This window comes from Ostrea edulis, chromosome 10 (genome assembly GCF_947568905.1).
Source record: "Ostrea edulis chromosome 10, xbOstEdul1.1, whole genome shotgun sequence".
Lineage (NCBI taxonomy): Eukaryota > Metazoa > Mollusca > Bivalvia > Ostreida > Ostreidae > Ostrea > Ostrea edulis.
The window spans coordinates 15,509,764-15,530,887 of record NC_079173.1 but is presented as its reverse complement, the minus strand read 5'-3'; the positions used below and the strand labels follow the sequence as shown (position 1 = coordinate 15,530,887).

Here is a 21,124-nt window from a genome sequence, read left to right as displayed (position 1 = left end):
GGTGGGGGTTCTATGGGGGTACTTCTATTGGGCTAATTCCGGTAACGTTTTGCTTCCTGGCCATACGGTGAGTAAAATCAAGACTACAGACTAAAATTATTCCACCATGTAGAGTTATAAGATCTACTTATGTAGCTGGTCTTATTGAGGATGCAGATTTTCTCTCACGAAAGTTTAAAGTGTAGATCTTGTGTTAAATAGGATTTTTATGAGAGAGAGAGAGAGAGAGAGAGAGAGAGAGAGAGAGAGAGAGAGAGAGCTAAAAAAAAGAATTCCGACTTAGTTGAGATCGGCCCAATGTGTTATGTACTTCCGGTCATACACACGAGACCATTGCAGCGATTTTTGTATTTTTCAAAGTCAAGTCCTACCTTTTTCTTTGATCGTTCTAACATTTTGTCTCTGGCTTGATATTTTTCACCGGGAACCTTTCGACGAAACACTATACTGAACACACGGGCGTGGGCAACGGTCAAAATGACCATCGGAACCACATACTGGACAATAAAGATGGACACCGTGTAAGCGTTCCTCAGGCGAAGAGAACCCCAGTCCTCTACACAGATTCCGTAAACATCAGGAGAAATATTCTCGAAAAACATCACCCTGCTCTGCAACAACACAGGCAAACCAAACATTGCCGAAAACAGCCATAGAAACATGGTGATGATTGCACCGTTTCGTTTCGTTAGTTTTTTGGCTGTTGGATACACGACGGATCGATGACGATGGAGCGTTAACGCTACCAAAGAACATGCTCTCTGAGTGACCACGACTAACTGGACATAGGAAATGAGCGGACACAACCAATGAGGGAAAGTCCAATAGTAGAACAGCAAATCGCTGACCACTGTGAAAGGCGCACAGAGAATGGCAATTGTTACATTGCTAATAGCGAAACTGCACACAAAAAGCCCACTCACTTTCTTCCTCTTCTTGGATGAAACAGAACATTTGATAACGAGGCTGTTACCGACTACGGTGAGAAGAATAATCACTGCGTATAACCCTGCCTGTGGTATTCGAAATGTTATGGGTAAAGAATACAGATCGCCTGTAAAATCATAGTCCGAGAAATTGAACAGTGTAAGATCATAGTGCGAGTAATTGAACAGTATCTCTGTGAGATTCTCCATTCCTTGTTGAAAGAAATTGTATGTGTCCTTTTCTACGTTTGAGTAGACTATTATATGGCATATCTGTATGATCGACAGTTTATCAATTAGCACCTTCAGCTACTAAATCTATGTTTGGTAATGAATGAATCATTAATCTTTTACATGTCATTTTAAACCTTGCAATATTTGATTTTTACTTTATATAATTTTTCATTTGTATTGTATGATTGTTCATTTGTGTTGTATATATATTTTTTTATTTGTAATCTAGTAACATTGAGACCCCCCAGTAAGCTCAGCGGGAGACCTTGGTGGGGACCCGTGAAACTACCGAGTTTAGACAAATGATATATACTTTTTTGACATATTTCTGTATAAAAAGGATAATATGTTTATGAGGGAGGCATACGCCCGGTCCTAGATACGCTACCAGCTAGTCTTGCACGGCACCGGTTGCGGTAGCTCAGTGATATATCGTTTGCCTCGTGGTCTGGAGGCCGTGAGTTCGAGTCCCGCTCATGCCATGGCTGTGTCAAACATAGGTAACTTTCGGCATTCAAAAGTGAGAATCACGGGTCTTTCGGATATGAATGAAAGGTGAAGATAACGAACAGTGATCAATCTCATAAATCCTTTAAGCAATACAAAATAGATCGTTGGGCAAACACGGACCCCTGGACACATCAGAGGTGGGATCAGGTGCCTAGGAGGAGTAAGCATCCCCAGTCGACCGGTCACACCCGCCGTGAGCCCTATATGAATCACATGGCGCGACAGGCGTTGGCACGTTAAATAACCTTCACTGCTAGTGTTATGCGCACTAAACATAGGTCTAATTGTGTGATGCTTCACGTGTCTATATGAGAGATAAATTCTCGAAGGGACGTAAAACAAATTCCTGCATGGATCTTGTGGTTGAACACCCGGAACATCTCGCTCGTTTTCCACACGACACAGGCCTTGACTGCATTACACATCTAAATAAACAATCCCTCGGATACAATACAAATGGAAAAAAAAAATACAATTTATGAAAATTTTGCAATACAAATGGAACTTATACAATGTAAATGAAAAATATAACATAAATGCGAAATATAGAAAACAAAATGAAACTTATACAATACAAAAGGAAAATTATAATATTAGTTTGGTGAGGACACATACTCATTCCCTGTAATGTGGCAGTATGGAAACTGAATTCAAATTTTACACTACATGTACATGGCAAATAAATTGATTTAATCGAGTAAGAAATATTTCGACTAATTCTTCTCTAGACATGTATATTCCTCTGACTATTTTGGCCATGCTCTGTCCCCAGCTTTGATCAAATTATTATCTTTATTATGTTTTTATGTAAGACCTAGTTTTTGATTTCTGGTACAGGACTGATTGTGGATTTAAAAAAAAAAAAATAACAATTCACTTTGAAAGAGAGTGAGCTCATTTGGTTGAAATTGGAGTCCAGTTGACCTCGAGAAGAAATGAAAGAAAGAGTGAGCAAACTCACATACCCCACGCTCCAACATTGGCCGACAATGCCCCCATAATGAATGGTAATGCTATGCATTACTGCAAGAATGGGGCAGACAGGCTGTAAATTCTCAGTTTAAAAGGGGCATAACTCTCAGAAACAATTTAATTTATTGAATCAGAATTTCCTGGGAATATGCACATCAACACAGTGTGTCCTAATTAACTACAGTTTCATGAAATTCTGTTGAGCAGTCTCAGAGGAGTTGCATTGACAAGAGCACAGACGGGCTCAAAATTTTAAGTTCAAAAGGGGCACAACTCCCAGAAAAATTGAATCAGAATTTCCTGGGAATATGCACATCTACACAGTGTGTCCTTAAAACTACAAAGTTTCATGAAATTCTGTTCAGCAGTTTCAGAGGAGTTGCATTGACCAAAAAAGAGAGAGAGAAAAAAAAGGGACTGAGGGACGGGTCAAAAACATTGTACCCTTCGCAAGTTCCTTATGCAGGTATTATAAAGAATACAAGAAACTAACAGACAGGGACAAAATCAATGATAAAATAACCTTCAGGGAAGCCTTACTAAAAACAAACACAACATAAAGTACATCAATATTTATTTAGATATATAATGATAATATAGTAATAAATGTAACAGTAAATATTTTCAATCAATCATGAACATCCAATGAAAAACAACTAGGAAGAACTTGCTAGGCAGGAAATGTGTTCGAATCAAAACAATTTAAATGCATAAGGTAAAACTAGCTGTAGGAAATTGACAACCTATACCAACCCCAAAAAAAATTGAGAGTTCATTTTCCAGTTTATAAAATCAGACATTGTAAAAATGTGGAAATGATTGCACTAGCCCTATGAACTGGCACACCCCAGGAGCACTGCCCAGTGCATACAAGAGAGAGAGAGAGAGAGAGAGGTAGAGAGAGAGAGAGAGGTAAAGAGAGAGAGAGAGAGAGAGGTAGAGAGAGAGAGGTATATTTAAGAAATGAATTTCATTTCTGAAAATATGTGAGGGTATGATTTGAGAAGCTTCATGCCCGCATATAAATCATGCGGTTCATGAAATGTATGCTAGAGTCAAGCATTGCAGTTCATACCCTCATGTATTTACAAATTTTCAAAAATGAAATCTATTTTTTTTATTATTTACATTCTACTTTCATTTCTGTTGGAATTAACAACCATTAAAATAGAAGTACAATATTTCTCAAAATCCATGTATGCATCGTTTACAACTGCAGTGCATGTATGAGGAAATGGTTATCAATACAATGTGTAAAGATATCCAAGGCAAACACATTGGCAATGTAAATATCCTGACTTGAATACAGCATGTAGAAAATTTAACAATTTTAGATAGTTTTGCCTATGCATATAGTAATGTACAATCCCTCAATTTATTACTGAAGTCGGGTACATGTTCATAACTCCACTTACGATTATAGTAATGTACAATCCCTCAATTTATTACTGAAGTCAGGTACATGTACATGTTCACAACTCCACTTGCGATTATTTTAAACTTGAGGACTCTTGATACACCATACACCCAGAAAACAAAAGATGTTTTCGCAGTTTGAGTGATTATGTTTTAAAATGTTTGAATTCTAAATGCCTGGTGGGTATATGCTATGGTAATTAAGAGATATCCTCAAGCAGACTTTATTAATGGCAGAGAGTCTAAACCGTTTGAGAGGGGTTCAAATCCTATCAGAGACCTTTACATTTCTTCCATTTTATTCTTTGCAAAATCTGAATTTAATTTGTAGAAAAGCAAAAATACCAACATTGATACCCTATCTATTATTTCATTATCATTTGAATGAAACACCAGGCATGAAATTATTGGCCCCCCCCCCCCAAAAAAAAACAAAAAAACCCCCATTCGTTTAGTGTATCATTGCTCCTTAATACAACATAAATGTCAAGTACATAATATTATGTAAATAATGAAATGCCATCTTCTTGTAAATATTCTTCACGCCATCATTATATATCCTAATTATTCTAAATATTTCATATGTCCAACATCTAATATTAAATAAGCAAGCATATCACAAACCATCATCCAAATATTTCACTGATCGTGAACTATTTCATGCACCAATATGTATTTTTCTCAAGATTTTATTGCTCTCCTAATGGAACAAATTAAACTTTTTGAATATGTGAAAGTATGAGTAACAAAATAGATTTTGGTCACAGGTACTCACTGCTTGTGAATGACATTTTGGTTCCCTTTACAAAGCAGTAGAAGACTAGGAATGTTTGAACATAGTGTAAATCGCAGTATGAGAGAACACCGTTAACACAGCACTTATCTGGAGTACTCTAGTACTGTCCCTCATATCCTTGAAAACAGCTGGATTACTGTTCCAAAGTTCAAGGCTAAAGAAACATGCAAGTCCAGCATCACTCATTCCCCCGGACAACGGAAATTTGAATCTGTCTTCAGGCTGGAGAGGGTTGGTCCAATGCATCCTGGGATGTTGCTATACACTGCTACATACTGAGTATCACATGTTGCTGATATGTACACAGTTTTGGCACATTTCTATTCAATCCCACAATCCTGTTCAATCCCACAATTCTGTTCAATCACTCATGGTGAGGAGAGCCACTGGAATTGTATAGCAAAAATCATTTAACTAGAATTAATTTCATTCTGTCATTTCAGACATTAGAAAGCACCATGCGCTAAAAAAAAAAATCCCACACACACAATAAACATAACTCAATATAAATACAAACTAACAACAATTACTTCATGTAGCTATTACTGAAAACCATCATGCTGAGAAAATTCTTTAAATAGGTGTAGTATGTTAAACAGAATGTCAATTTATTTTGAAAAATCATTTCTCTGTCAAAAGAAAATTCTGCACATTCACCAAATCCCAGGATTTCACAAACTACTGTACAGAAATAAACTGAAATAAACTGCCCAGCAAAACATTCAAAATCTGTCACCAATCAAAGAAATGAAAAAGGTGAGAATGAGAGGAGGAAGCAGGGGGTGTGTTTTACAAGGAAAAGGAAACCCAACTCACTCTCTCCGTTATACCTGCAGGTTCAATGGAAAATGAGATCTTAGAGCAAAAAAACACCATCATTTTGTGAATTGGTGGGTTGAAAAGAAGCCAATCACATTTTCAAGCTTTAACTTTCAAATTGGGGATCAAATGAACATTGCTATCTTGATAATGTATCCAGTGAAATTTAAATGATTTGTTGGTAAATGCACGCTTTACACATTAGCCATGCAATAGATGAGTTTGGTAGGATAGAGTAACCCACAAAACACGTGAATGATTAATTCTGTTAAAGAGAAATCACACATTGTCATTATGGCTGACTTTCAAATGGAAAATTAAATATATCGGGAAATCTTATTACCTAGCCCAATATCTCACTAGGTTAACATGTCCACTGCTGATCTGTAGAGTGCGGGTTAAGTCTAGTTGGGCATTTAATTTTATTCCAGGTTATTATTTTTTTTTTTACTAGAACTGCACTTTTTTTTCACTAAATAAGGTCAATTCAAAAGTTTTCACTTTTAAAATACCTTTGTAAATATTCTCAAATTTTCACCCTAATAATCAGGCCTGATTTCTCGCAAGAAACTTAAGTCAAAACTTGGACTTAAGTCTGAGATTTTACTCGGATTTTGACTGCTCAAATAAAACAAAACTTTAACTTAAGATTTTTTTGGGGAAATCCAAGCCAGTTCTTGCTAGTGATATTCCTTTTAGAAACCCATCTGTCACTTAATATATGAATAACTGTGTGCACAGCAGTTTCTGACAACTATGATGAAACTATTCTTTTAGATTTTTGTCCCATGCCTTAGTTTTGTAGATAATGGTGATACTTACTGTATTCTTAGAATCTTCATATGATACGATTCGCTTGGTCTGCTCGTCTGTGAAATGCACAATGGTGGCAATGACACGGGACAGGGTCTAAGACAAAAACAAAATGCCCATTGTAGAAGACATTAAATTTTAGAAATGTGTATCTCTGAAAAATTAAAACCATTACCTAAAGAGGCTTTATCAAGAGCTAGCAAGAATAATTCATTGATTCATCAAGAGCTAGCAAGTGATTTAATAGAATAGAAGTAATGATACCCTCTAAAACCATTAAATGAATGTTCAAATTTCATTGGTATGATATTTACTGTTAAATATCTGAAAGATCTAGAAATCATAAAATTCTAATACAGTAAAACTTCGGTATCTCAAACACTGATATCTCGAATACCATGGATATGTCGAAGTGATTTGGAAATCTCACCCACTTATTTTACCCTTGATATCTCAAATCCTCGGATATCTCGAAGATTTTTCTCGGTCTCATGGAGTTCGAGATAACGAGATTTGACTGTATTTCCATGTTTATTGTTGATACTATTCACTTTTTTGTACATCACAGACCACGCATACCAAACCAAATTTTACTGGCAGGCTAACTGGATATCTGTTAGCCTGTATATCTAAACCTAATCTTAACTAAGGTATGAACAAGAGAAATATACCTTTGTCTGTTTGCCCGTCATATACTGAAAGAGGATGTTCTTCAAATACTGAAAAAAAAATGTGATAAAAATACTGAATCAAGTTATTCTAGTATCAGTGAGGCAGGAACAGTATTTCATAGATATCTGACCCAAGATTGTTTCACGTGTTGGAAATCTTAATTTGAAATATTACTACTCAAAGTAACTACGAAAATATAAACTTGTGGAAGACAGCCATAAAATACATGTTGATTAAGGTAAAGCAAGTTACTTTTTATTTGTTTAACGTCCCTACACATCTAGACAGCTGATTTCTTGTGTAACACAACAACTGAATTTGGTGACATTACATTTCAGTGTCCGTTTGCGAGAACGTGAAATAACATGTGCTACATTAGAAGGATAAATAAACAAAATGAGACGTCTGACTTTACGAGAGAGGATTCTCTCAAATTCATACAAATATCAACAACTACACATGTGATAAGGAATTCACATTGTGTCGAAATGAAAGCAGTTATAAGACTACGACTACCTCTAACTGTGTGGCTTCACTCAGTAGGGGTCCTGCAGGTGTACCATCAGTGTGATAACCGGGGCTCATTGGGGGAGACTCCCTGCCAAAGTGTGAGTGGCCTCCCTTGTGAGATTCCAACTGCTCAATAAAACCAAGGGAAGTGTATATTAAAAATATTGATGAATCGACACAAAAGATACTTAATGTTTCAATTTCATAGTCTCTGCACCTTTCAAACTAGAGGCCTATGGACCACAATGCTCTCCTGAGTCAAATAGGCCCTGCTGTTCTGCTAATCAGAAAATTTTAATAAACGTCAAGAATTTTCACCCTGCTTATTTAGATACCAAACTCCCTGTCGAGGCCTCATTACATCACCTACATATAGACCTCTTCTATGTGACGCAGTACAATATACAGATTTGTATAATGTGAGTCCACGATTATCACGTGGGCAAACAACACTAAAAAATCAATGTATGCACCCAGGGTTGCATGAGCCGAGTTGCATGGGATACATTGTAAAGTCAGGAATGATGTCGCATATTCATAATTGTGAAGAACTAATTTCAGTTTTAAACTTTTCGAGTTACTGTCCAGAAACCATATTTGTCTGAAGTTTTCAATCTATTTTCGGTCACTGTGACCTTGACCTTTGACCCCTTTTCTCCAAAATCATTAGGGGCCTTGCTTTGCTGGTATCCAACAATATATCCAAGTTTCATTTGATTCAAATTAAAAATTTTCAAGTTATCCTCCGGAAACCAATTTTTGTTGTTGAATTTTCAATCTATTTTCGGTCACTGTGACTTGACCTTCGACCTATTTTCTCCAAAATCAATAGGGGTCTTCCTTGCCTGGTGCATAACAATATCTTTAAGTTTCATTTGATTCGGATTTAAACTTTCTGAGTTATCATCTGTAAACCAAATTTTTCGGAAATTTTCATTCTATATTCGGTCACTGTGACCTTAACCTTTGACCTTTTTTCTCCAAAATCAATAGGGGTCTTCCTTTCCTGGTACCCAACAATATATCAAAGTTTCATTTGATTCGGATTTAAACTTTCTGAGTTATCATCCGGAAACCAAATTTTTCTGAAATTTTCATTCTATTTTCGGTCACTGTGACCTTTACCTTTGACCATTTTCCTCCAAAATCAATAGGGGTCTTCCTTACCTAGTACCCAACAATATATCAAAGTTTCATTTGATTAGATTGAAAACTTTCTGAGTTATCATCCGAAAACCAATTGTTGACGCCTGCCCGCATCAGCAAACCAACAGTCGAGTTCATATTTAAAAGTTTGAAGATATTGACATTAAGAGCATTAATATAAATGTATAGATTTTATTTTAAACTTACAATGATCAAAAGATCCCTAAAAAGTAGGGAGACTCTGTTCAAAATATTGTGTAAAGGAATGAACTTGGTGTTTACGTTCTTGTTTTGAAAGTTGTTCATGTTTGACTTTCTGTTCCTTTTGTCATTCTACAGTGACGTCACAAAGTATATGTGGGCTAAGAAATCACTATCCCATAATGCCTAACTGGAAGAGTTTGGTTTGTGAGCAAATAAACTCTGGCGGAAGTTTGATTTAGGACCCATACTATGACCCCACCTACACCAAATGAGGTCGTGACTTAACCCAACATAATTCCACACAACAGAGGGATTCCCTATATTCATGTATCATGTACATTTTTATTTCCGATTCACCCCACCCCAACCCCATCATCCATATTTTTAAGGGGGAAAAAAAAAGAAGAATTTCAAGTATAAAGCTCTGGATTTATAATTCAGCCCAAAGCTGCCTCCTGGGCATTGATTTGAAGAAATTTGAATCTAAACTGCCAAGGGATGCTTGCCTATTGATCTGCCTAATCCTAGCCCTGCTGCTCTTAGAAGCCAGACTTTTTAAAACATTATTGTCATATAAAACTTTGATCCTCAATTAAGACCCCATCTCCCATCCTGCCCCAACCCTAAAAAAGATTTGAATAAACTTGAATCTGAACTACCTCACTATGCTTGTGCAAACTAATATCACTAATCATGGCCCTGCTACTCAAGCAAAGATTTTAAAAAGTTTTTTCCCTATACATTCCCATGTATTGAAAATTTCCAATGTAATCCCTACGATGGTTCCACCTAACTTTGAACAATTTTAAATCAGCGCTCTTTAACGAAGCTTTCCATTCAGTTTTGTCTAATCTGGCTCAGTGGTTCTTGAGAAAATGAAAATCTGAAAACCTTACATACAGACAGAAGGACGGACAGAGAGCAAGTGATCAGAAAAACCCACTCCAGCTGAGCTAAAAATCTGGGTCACAATGTTCTGAGAAATACTGCTGGTGATACATACATGAACTATGAAGAAATGTTTTATTGATAATCAATTAACACCTGCACTTGGATAACCATTAGTGATGATATAAATATATTGGAAAATCCCATCCTATGACATACCTGCTGAATTAATTGTTTTTCCCTGATTTTACTCTGAGCTAGTTGACCATTTAACTGTGCAACATGGGCCTGAAAAATAATTGCCTTATTTAAGAACCGGACTGGTGTTTGGACAAGTACCTTCTTTGACAAAGAAAGGTTGAATAGTATAGTGGATCTATACAAAGAATAAAAATACCAATAATATACATGTACAGTCTGAAACACCAGTACTGGTAATCCAGGTCCTTCAGCTTAAGGACAGAATTTCTTGAAATCAATATTTTTCACTTTGTTCATTTCCTTTAAATCAATATATGACTCATCAATCTGGACTATTTTCTAAGTCACCAAAGTGTTTATATTATGGAGATCAAGCTTGTATATTATATTTGATCAATTCTACATAAATAATCATAAAACATGCAATAATACATGAATTCAGATCACATATCAGATCAGCCAATTCACCTTAAGATCCATGTTATCTACTTCCAGGTTTTCAAACTCGGATTGCATGTTGGGATCATTGGGATCAAAGGTTATATGTTTCCTTTTACTGATTGGCTGTAGCGGTGTTTGGTTGTGCTGCATTTCCAAATTCCCTTGCAGCTGCGCAAGCTCCAGTCTGAAATCAGATTTCTTGATCATGAATACTTTCAAATTTTTGAATACAAGAAAACTTGTCACAATTAATCCAAATGTTTTGTAAAACATATTCACATTTCAACACAATACATTGAATTTTGTCATAAAAATACATGGATTCTGGAGCATGAAGACATTTTCGGAGTAGCAAGCGAGTGTTCGAAAAGTTTCATTGTACATTTTTTTTTTTTTTTTACAATACAGGGCTTGAAATTAGCAAGAAATACTTGCAAAATGCGAGTACATTTGAAAAATAGCGAGTAAAAATAGTGGACACTCGAAAATTTTAGCGAGTGGTGATTTACAAACTATGATCGTATCGTATCCGTTTTATACGGTAATGCGCCATTTGCTTTTCTTAAACTTGCACTCTGAATCATACAAACGCTTACATGAACGATCGATTTCAACAACCGTTTCTATCCGGATTTTTCTTTTACGATTTTTAAGAAACTCGGAGTCAAACAAATGCTTTAGAGATTATGATGAAAAATACATGTGCCATGAGTCCTGTTCACTTATAGGGGTGATTAAATTGAATTCTAAGTATGAGGTTTTTGTTATTCATTGATCTAAGAAGGAAAAAAAAGTCGGAGTCTATGTTTTACCAAGTCTTCCGGTAGTTATTTTTATCAGAATCATGAGAATGTCCTATCTAAATTAATTTATTGTCATATTGAGGTTGGGTTGTAGTGTTGACACGAGTGCACTGCTCACCGCGTAGACGATTATCAAAAAAGTCCATGGGGCTCATGATCGTGCTGCTTATAAAACCATGAGTCCCGGATGCGCTTTGAAAAATCACTAGTGACAACTCTGATGTGGCATGAAATTGGACCTGCGGTAAACAGGTTGTGGATTAGAGGTGCGATAATCAAGAGACCTAAACATGACTTACGTAACTTAGTGTCTTGTCCAAACGATGCCTGTTGACCCACAAGGCTCAGTAATGCATAATGATGGGGAAAATACATGTAATTGATTTTTTAAAAAAAACATGAAAAAAGAGCACTGCTTCATTATTTTTATTTTAGCTAGTAGGTTTTCATTTTAGCCTGTGGATTTTTTACCCACAGGCTAAAATTAGCCTGTGGTAGAAAAAGTTAATTTCGACCCCTGCAATATATAAATCTATTTGAACTGGATAAACATGAAATGTCTTAAAACTAGTACTTGGAATGAGAATCACTGTGCTGTAAGAGTGAAATCATTATAAGAGTGTTCACTATAACTGTGTTTTACTGTATTGCTGTAACGTTTACCATTTGCCTAATTGATTCTAACTAATTCTGGGTCACAGCATATTAAGTTGTGACTTTTAATTAGTGAATAGTCGTGGCTGATTATAATCTTTAAAATGTTGTGACCTGTGATTATAAAATCAAGGCTGATTGTGGTCTGTGTTAATATCAAGGATGATTATCGTCTAACTACTTACAGGCCACAACATAGATAGACGATACACTTTCTTCATGCTAAATACAGACTTCTAATAAACCTCCATTATAAAGTGATGCCCCAAAGAAACGTTTCAACTGTTTTTTACCCACTCAATACTCTTGAATCCAAATATAGCAACACAATGTTTGGTTGTGTCAAGTACATGTTTAAACCCCTAATGTCTCTCATTATCAGAGTTGTGGATTGAACAATGGTTTTTCACTTTTTAAGATTATACAAGACGTTTTTAAATTTAAATAATACATAACACAGGTACAATTCACGTGTATTCTATTCTATCATAAAACCACTTAAGTTCAGGGGTGGGGGCAAATTTTCATGAATTATGGAAATTTTGTTTCATTGGAATGCAATATCATGAATATGGTTTCTATATATCGAAAAATTGCATATTAATCATATTTCTTTATGGTTTGAAATTCTTGGCACACTGATTTTGATTATGGATAACTCTGTTTACCTGATCAGGATATAGGGCTCACGGCGGGTGTGACCGTTCGACATGGGATGCTTACTCCTCCTAGGCACCTGATCCCACCTCTGGTGTGTCCGGGGTCCGTATTTGCCCAACTATCTATTTTGTATTGCTTTTAGGAGTTATGAGATTGATCACTGTTCGTTACCTTCACCTTTCATTCTTGGGATACAGATATCAATGAAATCCACAAATTAAAGCTGAACCCCCACAAAATCTACTGATTCCCAATTATCTTGGTGTATATTACCAGGTCTGCAATCTGATTAAAATATAGATCTCGCTGTGCGCTATTTGAGAGATCTGTATCTGTATTTTAATCAGATTGCCAGGTCTGTTATATAGAGTTAACTTATTTTGCTGTGTGATAATTTCTGGTTGTGGCAAGTAAAACTGTAAAGTCAACTCTCATGTACTACAAAAAGTTGTATACGTACTGACAGAGACATTATCAAGTTATTGTAGCAAAGAAGTGGAGAAAAATATATGGATCAATCCAATACAGAGACTGAACCCAGGACCCTTGTACTACTAGTTAGAGGATCTAACCGCTGGGCTGACCAGGCCAACATACAAAGCATAGTACTGTATTATTATTACAATATAAACTTAAACTTATATCAGAAATCATTTTCAGACTGAGGAGATAAAAATAAATTAGTTTTATGAAGAAATGGTAGAAAGTTGCATATGACCTTAACATGTTCAATACATTCCCTCTGCTAATAGCAACCTTTTTGCCCAATATGAACTTCTAATATCTTAATTTTCTGTACAAAGTTACAACCTTGATGAATAATCATAAAACATTTTAGCTAGTGACCTTGCCCAATGACCCTGATTTAGGGTCATGACATTGTTTATACTTTTTAATTCCGGAGTGTACATTGACACCGTGTTGCTCTTGATTGCTCTGTACACTCTGACCTGTGTTGCTCTGTACACTCTGACCTGTGTTGCTTTGTACACACTGACCTGTGTTGTTTTGTACACACTGACCTGTGTTGTTCTGTACTCTGACCTGTGTTGCTCTGTACACACTGACCTGTGTTGTTCTGTACACTCTGACCTGTGTTGCTCTGTACACTCTGACCTGTGTTGCTTTGTACACACTGACCTGTGTTGTTCTGTACACTCTGACCTGTGTTGCTCTGTACACTCTGACCTGTGTTGTTTTGTACACACTGACCTGTGTTGTTCTGTACACTCTGACCTGTGTTGCTCTATACACTCTGACCTGTGTTGTTCTGTACACTCTGACCTGTGTTGTTCTGTACACTCTGACCTGTGTTGTTCTGTACACTCTGACCTGTGTTGCTTTGTACACACTGACCTGTGTTGTTTTGTACACTCTGACCTGTGTTGCTCTGTACATTCTGACCTGTGTTGCTCTGTACACTCTGACCTGTGTTGCTTTGTACACTCTGACCCGTGTTGTTTTGTATACTCTGACCTGTGTTGCTCTGTACACATTGATCTGTGTTGCTCTGTACACACTGACCAGTGTTGTTTTGTACACTCTGACCTGTGTTGCTCTTTCAGTTGCTGTGTGCACACTAACTTGAGTACCATTGCTCTTAAAGTTGCTTTTGATTGCTGTGTATATGTGATAGTACAAATCTATTCTTATTTCTTTCTTTTGTATTTATTCATTTTTGTCGTTTGATTATATTGTTGAAAAGTTTAGTAAATATTCTTTAGTCAGATTGAGTAGGACTTCTACTGCGCATTGGATTGAGTTGATTCTTTTGTAACGCTAAATTTCATTGGTCATTAAGTATTACCCAATAGTCATGATTCACCTTTTACTGTAAGTTACCGTTCAAACTGAGTAAATCAGAGCAGTGTACATTTTTACTTTGAAGATCTGTCTAGCTTCTACAGGTGCATCTTGTGGTATGTGAGAATCATGTTTACTTAGGTCTTACCTTACTACAATATTTTTGTGTATGACTCTTATTCTTAATTGCAATGTTTATACTTTAATCATTGTATTTTTGCAGTTCAAGTTGTCTAAGTATATTTTCAGAATTTGTTTGTAAGTTCCAAGGTCAATTTCGTATAAAACATGTTTTTATTATAAATGTATGCTGTTTTATTGGTAAATTATTGTCAACAGTTTATCTAAATTATAAAATTGTACTTTTTGTCTAATACATTTGTTATTTGTTTTGCTTATAGGTCAATGCCGTATAAATTTATACAAAATAAATCAACATAAGCCGAATCACGTACGACTTCTTCCATGCTGCTTGGATACATATACACTGACCAGCGTTGCTCTTTGAGTAGCGTCTGATTGCTGTGTATATATTAAATATACCCATGTTGCTCTTTGAGTTGCTTTTGATTGCTGTGTGCACACTAACCTGTGTTGCTCTTTGAGTTGCTGAATCTGCTGGGTAAGCTGCATGACTTGTTGCTGTAGAATGGTTGCACTCCCTGAGCCACTTTGTAGAGCATTTATTGCCAGCTGATTGTGATGAAGCAATTCCTAGTTAAGTAAAACATTTCCACACTTAACAACATCACAGTTTTAAAATAATTCACACATACATCTAATACACAAGTTTTGAGAGGTATTTGATTTAGATACTTTGGAGGACTCCTACACAGTAAGGAATGAAACAATTTACACGTTGGGTGTGGGAAAATACCCATCTGATTGCCTAATGAATGGACACATCTCCTACCTTTTTCATATTCTTTATTGTTTACCTCATTCAATGTGATGGCACTGTCCCACTTAGGTATTCAGAGTAGTACTAAATACACCTCCTACACAGAAGAGCTCTTATCTCAAAACTTGCATATTAAAGGAACAGCTTTAGAACAATTGACACACCAAAACATGACAATATACTTTCACAGCACATTGACACACAATAAGCTAAAATGAAAATGTTCAGTACAATTGACACACAATCAGTTAACTAAAGGAACAATATAAACATACATTTGTAAACGAGTTTATTACTTGACAATCTAATGAATGTTAAAAAAAACAATATCAATTTTAAATGATAAACACAACAAAATTTTAAATGTACATTGAATTCCTTTGCCTTCCTCTGTTGTTACATATAGAGTCAAGGTATGTCATTGACAAGTATATGCAAAGCTGTATCTTATAATTGTTCAGTACAGGTCAAAAGTACACCCCCCCCCCTTCCCCCCCAAAAAACCCAAGGACCACCTTGAATATAATGTCTATACGATCTCGTATAGTGTGACACAGATGCTAACAGAGTGCAATACTGAGGGCATTAGGAACTTTCTAAACATGGTAGCCCATGATGGACTTTTAGTGTATTTGAAATACACATACACATACATGCCAACTTTCCCGATTTGTGCGGGATTCTCCCGATTTGAAGCAACTGAAAAGGCAAATCCCGATATCCCGATCGGGATTGCAAAAATACCCCGAAATCCCGATTTTCTAAAAATATCTCCCATTTTACGACAACAAACCCCCATTTCCAACCGGATTTGAAACCCCGCGTCACTTCTGAACTGGCCAATCAGAAATCGGGACAATAGTCAGCCATTGCTGTTTACCTGTGTCGCATGGTGTCGGGTTGGTCTTACTGTGTCGGGGTGTTTATTGGACAGTACGAAGCATGTTTTGATAGTAATTAATCGGGAAGACGAATTTCAAATTGACATATCCTTTGCACAAACATGAATGACAACGATGATAGTGTCACCACCAAACAATCGGACATTCCCGATTTTTGCCTCTCGCTGACAGCATCCAAAAATTGCAATAAGGTACATCAAATATATATTTTTTCCAACTATCCAAATCTATCCGTCTATAGCGATGTATTATATAGTCTATATAGTGTAGTATTCAATAAATAGACTTTGTGATGCGTAATTCGCAGTCTGTACTGAATTTTATATTTAGCAAGTAGCCTTAATTTACAAGTAAAACGGAATATTTTGATGTGTTTTTTTCCTGGTAATTATTTCAGATGTCATGGGTGCAAAGGTTTTGTTCGCAAACTTCATAGCAGGGCAGATCACTCCTTTTCTGGTTGCAATGCAGATTATTCCACCAGACTCTGCAAGCCCATGTTTACAGACAAGCAAGATTGCCTTTGTAGTCGTACCTAAATGCATGAGCTTTAATTTAAATTTTGATATATAGACCGGCCAATGTTTATTGTATGGTGTATAAGGATGCACCTTAAGTATTATTTGATGATATGTATGTGACTTGTTGTTGGAGAGGATTTTTTGCTGATTAGATGATTTTAATAAAATATCTATGTATATCTTTCAAAGTTTTTTTTTTATATAGTTAATGGTCAAACACACTTGCTGTTGTGTTAATATATGATACATTTACAATGATTTGATTGATATTTTATTTGAAAAGACAAATATTTATTTTCATGCTAAAATGTCGTGAATTTTGAGCTTTGAAAAAAGGTTGTCGCGCGCAAAATCCCCCATGGGGATTTTTAAAAGTTGGCATGTATGCATACACCATGGACACCATGTCATGTCATGTCCATGGTGTAACACGGACCATGTGTTTTCCACCGTGCAACGGGGAATACTTGTGGCCTGTACTGTAGCTAGCTGAAGCTTATATAGAAAGTTGTAACTTACATAGAAAGCTGTAGCTTAAAATACAGATTAGCTGATCACCAAAGGTCGAATGCAAACTATATATATTAAATGAAAATATAACCCTCATCTTGATTTGAAATTGAGCTTAAACTTGTCGTTCATATTAGACAGAGAGAAAAAACACACAGATCAAGAGAATCACCCTCCCCCTTTCAACCATGGATATAAACTTGTAAACAGTAGAAGTACATGCAGATCAAAACACTGGTACATGTATATAACAATTACAATAATAAAGAGACAGAGTGATTAGTACAAATGATGGTAGGTTAGTATGAATAAATGTAATTAGTACAAATAATGGTAGGTTAGCATGAATAAATACTCCAACCAGACACTAAGAAGCTAAATAATGAAATGGACAGAAAGAGACCGACGGGCCTTCACAGTCACCTGAGTATCATATAGGAGGACCAGTTTACTTGTGACTGGCGTACCAAGTGGGCGTTTTCATCTGTTGATTTCATTGTGATTGGAAGTGACCACATCACTAGAAGCATATTGATCATCCCAGATTTTCTATCAAGAATTCGAGTTTCAACTTGGTGATCCAACCCATCTCATCCCGTCCCCGGGGTTACCCTAGCTAAGCACACTTTTTATTACCTTTCTAATGATATGTCACATGACCACTTTTTAAAAACTTTTGACTTTGCTGTACTAGACAAAGAAGATATCTAAAAGATTAAAAGCATTTTCACTTGAAGACAAATTAAACCTTATACTAATTTCTTAATCCCTGACCCTCGGGTCATGAAATTGACAAATTTGGTAGATAGCTATGCACTCAGTCTAGATACAGTAAAACACAGTTATTGAGAATTACATACAGTGATAGTGGCCCAATAAAACAAAATATGGCAACCTCAAACTAAGCAACAGATGTTGCTTAGGATAGCGGAATTTGCTTTGTCAAAGGGCAAATGAATTCTGTTGATCGGGTTTTACTGACTGGGGACATTTCCCTGCACACTAACCATTTAACAATTCACATTAGATATTCGAAAACTGATCAATTAGGAAGTGGCACCACAATAAGATGTACATAAGATGATTGGAATTGTTTGTCCAATACAGGTCATGCACGATTATATGGAGGTTAGGGCACCGAAAGCGGGGCCATTATTTTGTCATTACTCTGGTCAGCTTCTTACTCGTTACCAATTTACCTCAGTTTTGTCACGCTCGCTTAATTTAGCTGGGACAAATTTGTTTCAAATCCCACTCGTTTCGCATTGGCGCAGCAACTACACTCGTAAAACAAGGTATGCCAGCTGAAGTTATTCAAGCGGCAGGTCAATGGAGATGCCATGAACTTGAAAATTTGCAGTATTGATTGATGATTGAATTGCTGTCAGTGAATGATCGAATTATTGTTGACATTGAATTGTCAGACTATTGATTGATTGATTATCTAATTCTTGTACTATTAATTGATTGATTTATTGATTGATTTATTGTATTTGCATTGGTGATGTTGTTTACCTGGTGCACAATTCGCCCACCTGGGGCCGTCACGATTGATTGATTGTTGAGGGGGCGGCTCTGTGGTAGCCCCCGACCATCATCGCGGCCAAAAGCACCAAAACAAATAAATATCGTTCATCATTGATAGTGGTTGTACAGTGCTATTTTTGGACAGGAATCGGTGATAATTTCAAATTAAATTTAATAATTTAAAGAAATAAAATAATATATTTTTATTCTCACTTTCACACATACACTGTAGGATACGTACTATACGTAGATTTCTATCATATTTTATTTTCTGTGTATTCCCCTACGTATAGAAAATAGCACCTAGGTAGACCCTGGCCACTCCCGTTAAATAACAGCTATTTTGATTAGGTCCCGCCTACTTTTTTTTGTATCTGTATAGTTGTGAAATGGGTCCTTCTGGCCACAAGCAGAAAGATACCTTAAAAATCACCATCTTTGTTCTTCTGCAACCAGAGATTCTGTATCACAAAACTTGTAAAATTTCAGAAAAGTGAAATATGTTCTAAAGTTTAAATCTTCCAACAAATAACGACGAATAGGAACGGTTGCAAATAGGTCACCACAAACTTGGGTGACCTAAAAAGGTATTCCACACAGTGCAAATGAACTCTACCTGTGGTTCTATGACACTCGGTCCACTGGCATGCAGCAGGGGCACCTGCTATAACAACCATAATGAAAGCAGTTCACTTAAAAGTTTTGGGTGGGTGGGTGCTAAATTGTTTTTTTTTAAAAAAAGAATTGTGGGAACAAATAAACAAATAAAAATTAACTGAAAATCACAATGAGCAGCTTAGATAAAACATCAACTAGTTGCAATTGAAAAAGTTTCAACTTGTTGGTTTTTAACTCAAACCTCGACAAACAGAAATTATCATTTATGACTGTTGAATATAATACACACATACTCAATAAATTATTTATACATGTATATACATTATACACAGTGTCACCTCGGTACATCGCCTGTTTTTGTGTCATAGTAAGTTCTATGATGACTAAATACATTGAGCGGTTGACAAATGCATGAAATGGGTGCAACTTTTGTCCTGAAACACAGAAATATGACGTCACACACCTCAATACACACAAAGGTCACATGGTACACAAAATCTACACCAGCTGATAGTTGTTTCTCCGTTGTTTAAGCATGGGCAATTTTACTGGACAATTTCTGAGACAATTTTTAAATCATTAATATGTTATTGCAATTACCTGTACTTGACTGTTTTCATGAAGCACTAAATTTAGATTCGTTGATTTACAGGACAGGCCAATTATGTATAATTATGGCTTCTGATCCCTGGTCAATGGCATTGTTATCAGGGGCGGGGGATGGGGGGGATGTATAAAGGCAATTTGGCCTTTTGTGCCTGAAAATGGGTGGCGGATGGCCATAGACAAGTTTGATGTTATATCGTGTTTGTTTGGCATTACAGTGGAGCCTCGTTATTCTGGACACTTTGGTTCCCAGCAAAACCGTCCGGATAAATGAAGCGTCCGGATAATTGAATTGCATATTTTCTATCTTTACATAAGTAACCAATATATGCCTACTTTATTGATGCATAGTGATTTAAACACATTCTATCATTGGATTTGACCATTTGCATTATGATAATGTTAACATTTACATGTATTTCAAAGCACTAAAATTTAATGTACCTGTTCCGTGTATTTGCCTGTTCTTAAATTGTACATATATATGAGCCCTACAAATAAATATACAAAACTGTGTACCGTATGCACTAAAACAAATAATGAAGCACTATATGTAACTATAAGTAAATAAATCATTAGTAACTAACATAATCATTTACACTTCAAACATTTCATCACACTTTTACTTCTTAAAGAGGCCGGTTTCCATCTGTCACGATTCACGGGTTCGGCGGTCTGTTAAAATAATCTTCATCATCCAAAGTTGATATAAGAATTTCGTGATTATCATGTCAGTTGACAACATTCTTTAACCAAAATTCAATCTGCCAGAATTTATATTTCTTATTCTATAATTATCCAAGACAATATCGGGAGAATAAAATCATTTAAGCTCATAATATCAAGACCTACTACTGCTTTGATCTAGCCACACGCACCTATTATTTCCATGATGCGATAATAAAGAACAAAACTCGGGTGAAACTAACCTTACGGGTACATACAAAATTTTATTTTCATTTTCACTTCTACCCAGATTTTAAAAATTCGAAAGCAATAAAGCTCTATTACATCATAACAATTTAGAATGGCACGCATGTAGAATGTACCTGTGTACGATTGATTCAATCG

At 36.0% G+C, this 21,124-nt stretch overlaps 2 protein-coding genes across 8 annotated transcripts in view; both read right to left on the bottom strand.

Moving 5' to 3' along the window:
• Nucleotides 1–302: 302 nt before the first annotated feature.
• Nucleotides 303–2,669, bottom strand: LOC125666388 (RYamide receptor-like). Its single transcript, XM_048899558.1, has 2 exons — nucleotides 2,636–2,669; nucleotides 303–976 (listed from the first exon to the last, which is right to left on the bottom strand). The coding sequence occupies exons 1-2, from the start codon at nucleotides 2,667–2,669 to the stop codon at nucleotides 303–305; spliced, it is 708 nt and encodes a 235-aa protein (XP_048755515.1).
• Nucleotides 2,670–3,199: 530 nt separating this feature from the next.
• The window catches only part of LOC125666886 (golgin subfamily A member 4-like), a 35,339-nt gene continuing 17,414 nt past the window's right edge, over nucleotides 3,200–21,124 (bottom strand). Inside the window, exons 15-22 of one of the 7 annotated variants that reach the window (XM_056152067.1) lie at nucleotides 19,446–19,493; nucleotides 15,058–15,182; nucleotides 10,576–10,732; nucleotides 10,126–10,194; nucleotides 7,675–7,794; nucleotides 7,158–7,205; nucleotides 6,496–6,582; nucleotides 3,200–5,240 (exon numbers count right to left, since the gene is read on the bottom strand). In XM_056152067.1, the coding sequence (XP_056008042.1) occupies nucleotides 5,223–5,240; nucleotides 6,496–6,582; nucleotides 7,158–7,205; nucleotides 7,675–7,794; nucleotides 10,126–10,194; nucleotides 10,576–10,732; nucleotides 15,058–15,182; nucleotides 19,446–19,493 (672 nt within the window). In that variant the 3' untranslated portion in view covers nucleotides 3,200–5,222. Of the gene's footprint in view, nucleotides 6,583–7,157; nucleotides 7,206–7,674; nucleotides 7,795–10,125; nucleotides 10,195–10,575; nucleotides 10,733–15,057; nucleotides 15,183–19,445; nucleotides 19,494–21,124 lie in introns of all 7 variants that reach the window. The other 6 variants (XM_048900210.2, XM_056152065.1, XM_056152070.1 and 3 more) reach the window with 6 other exon arrangements.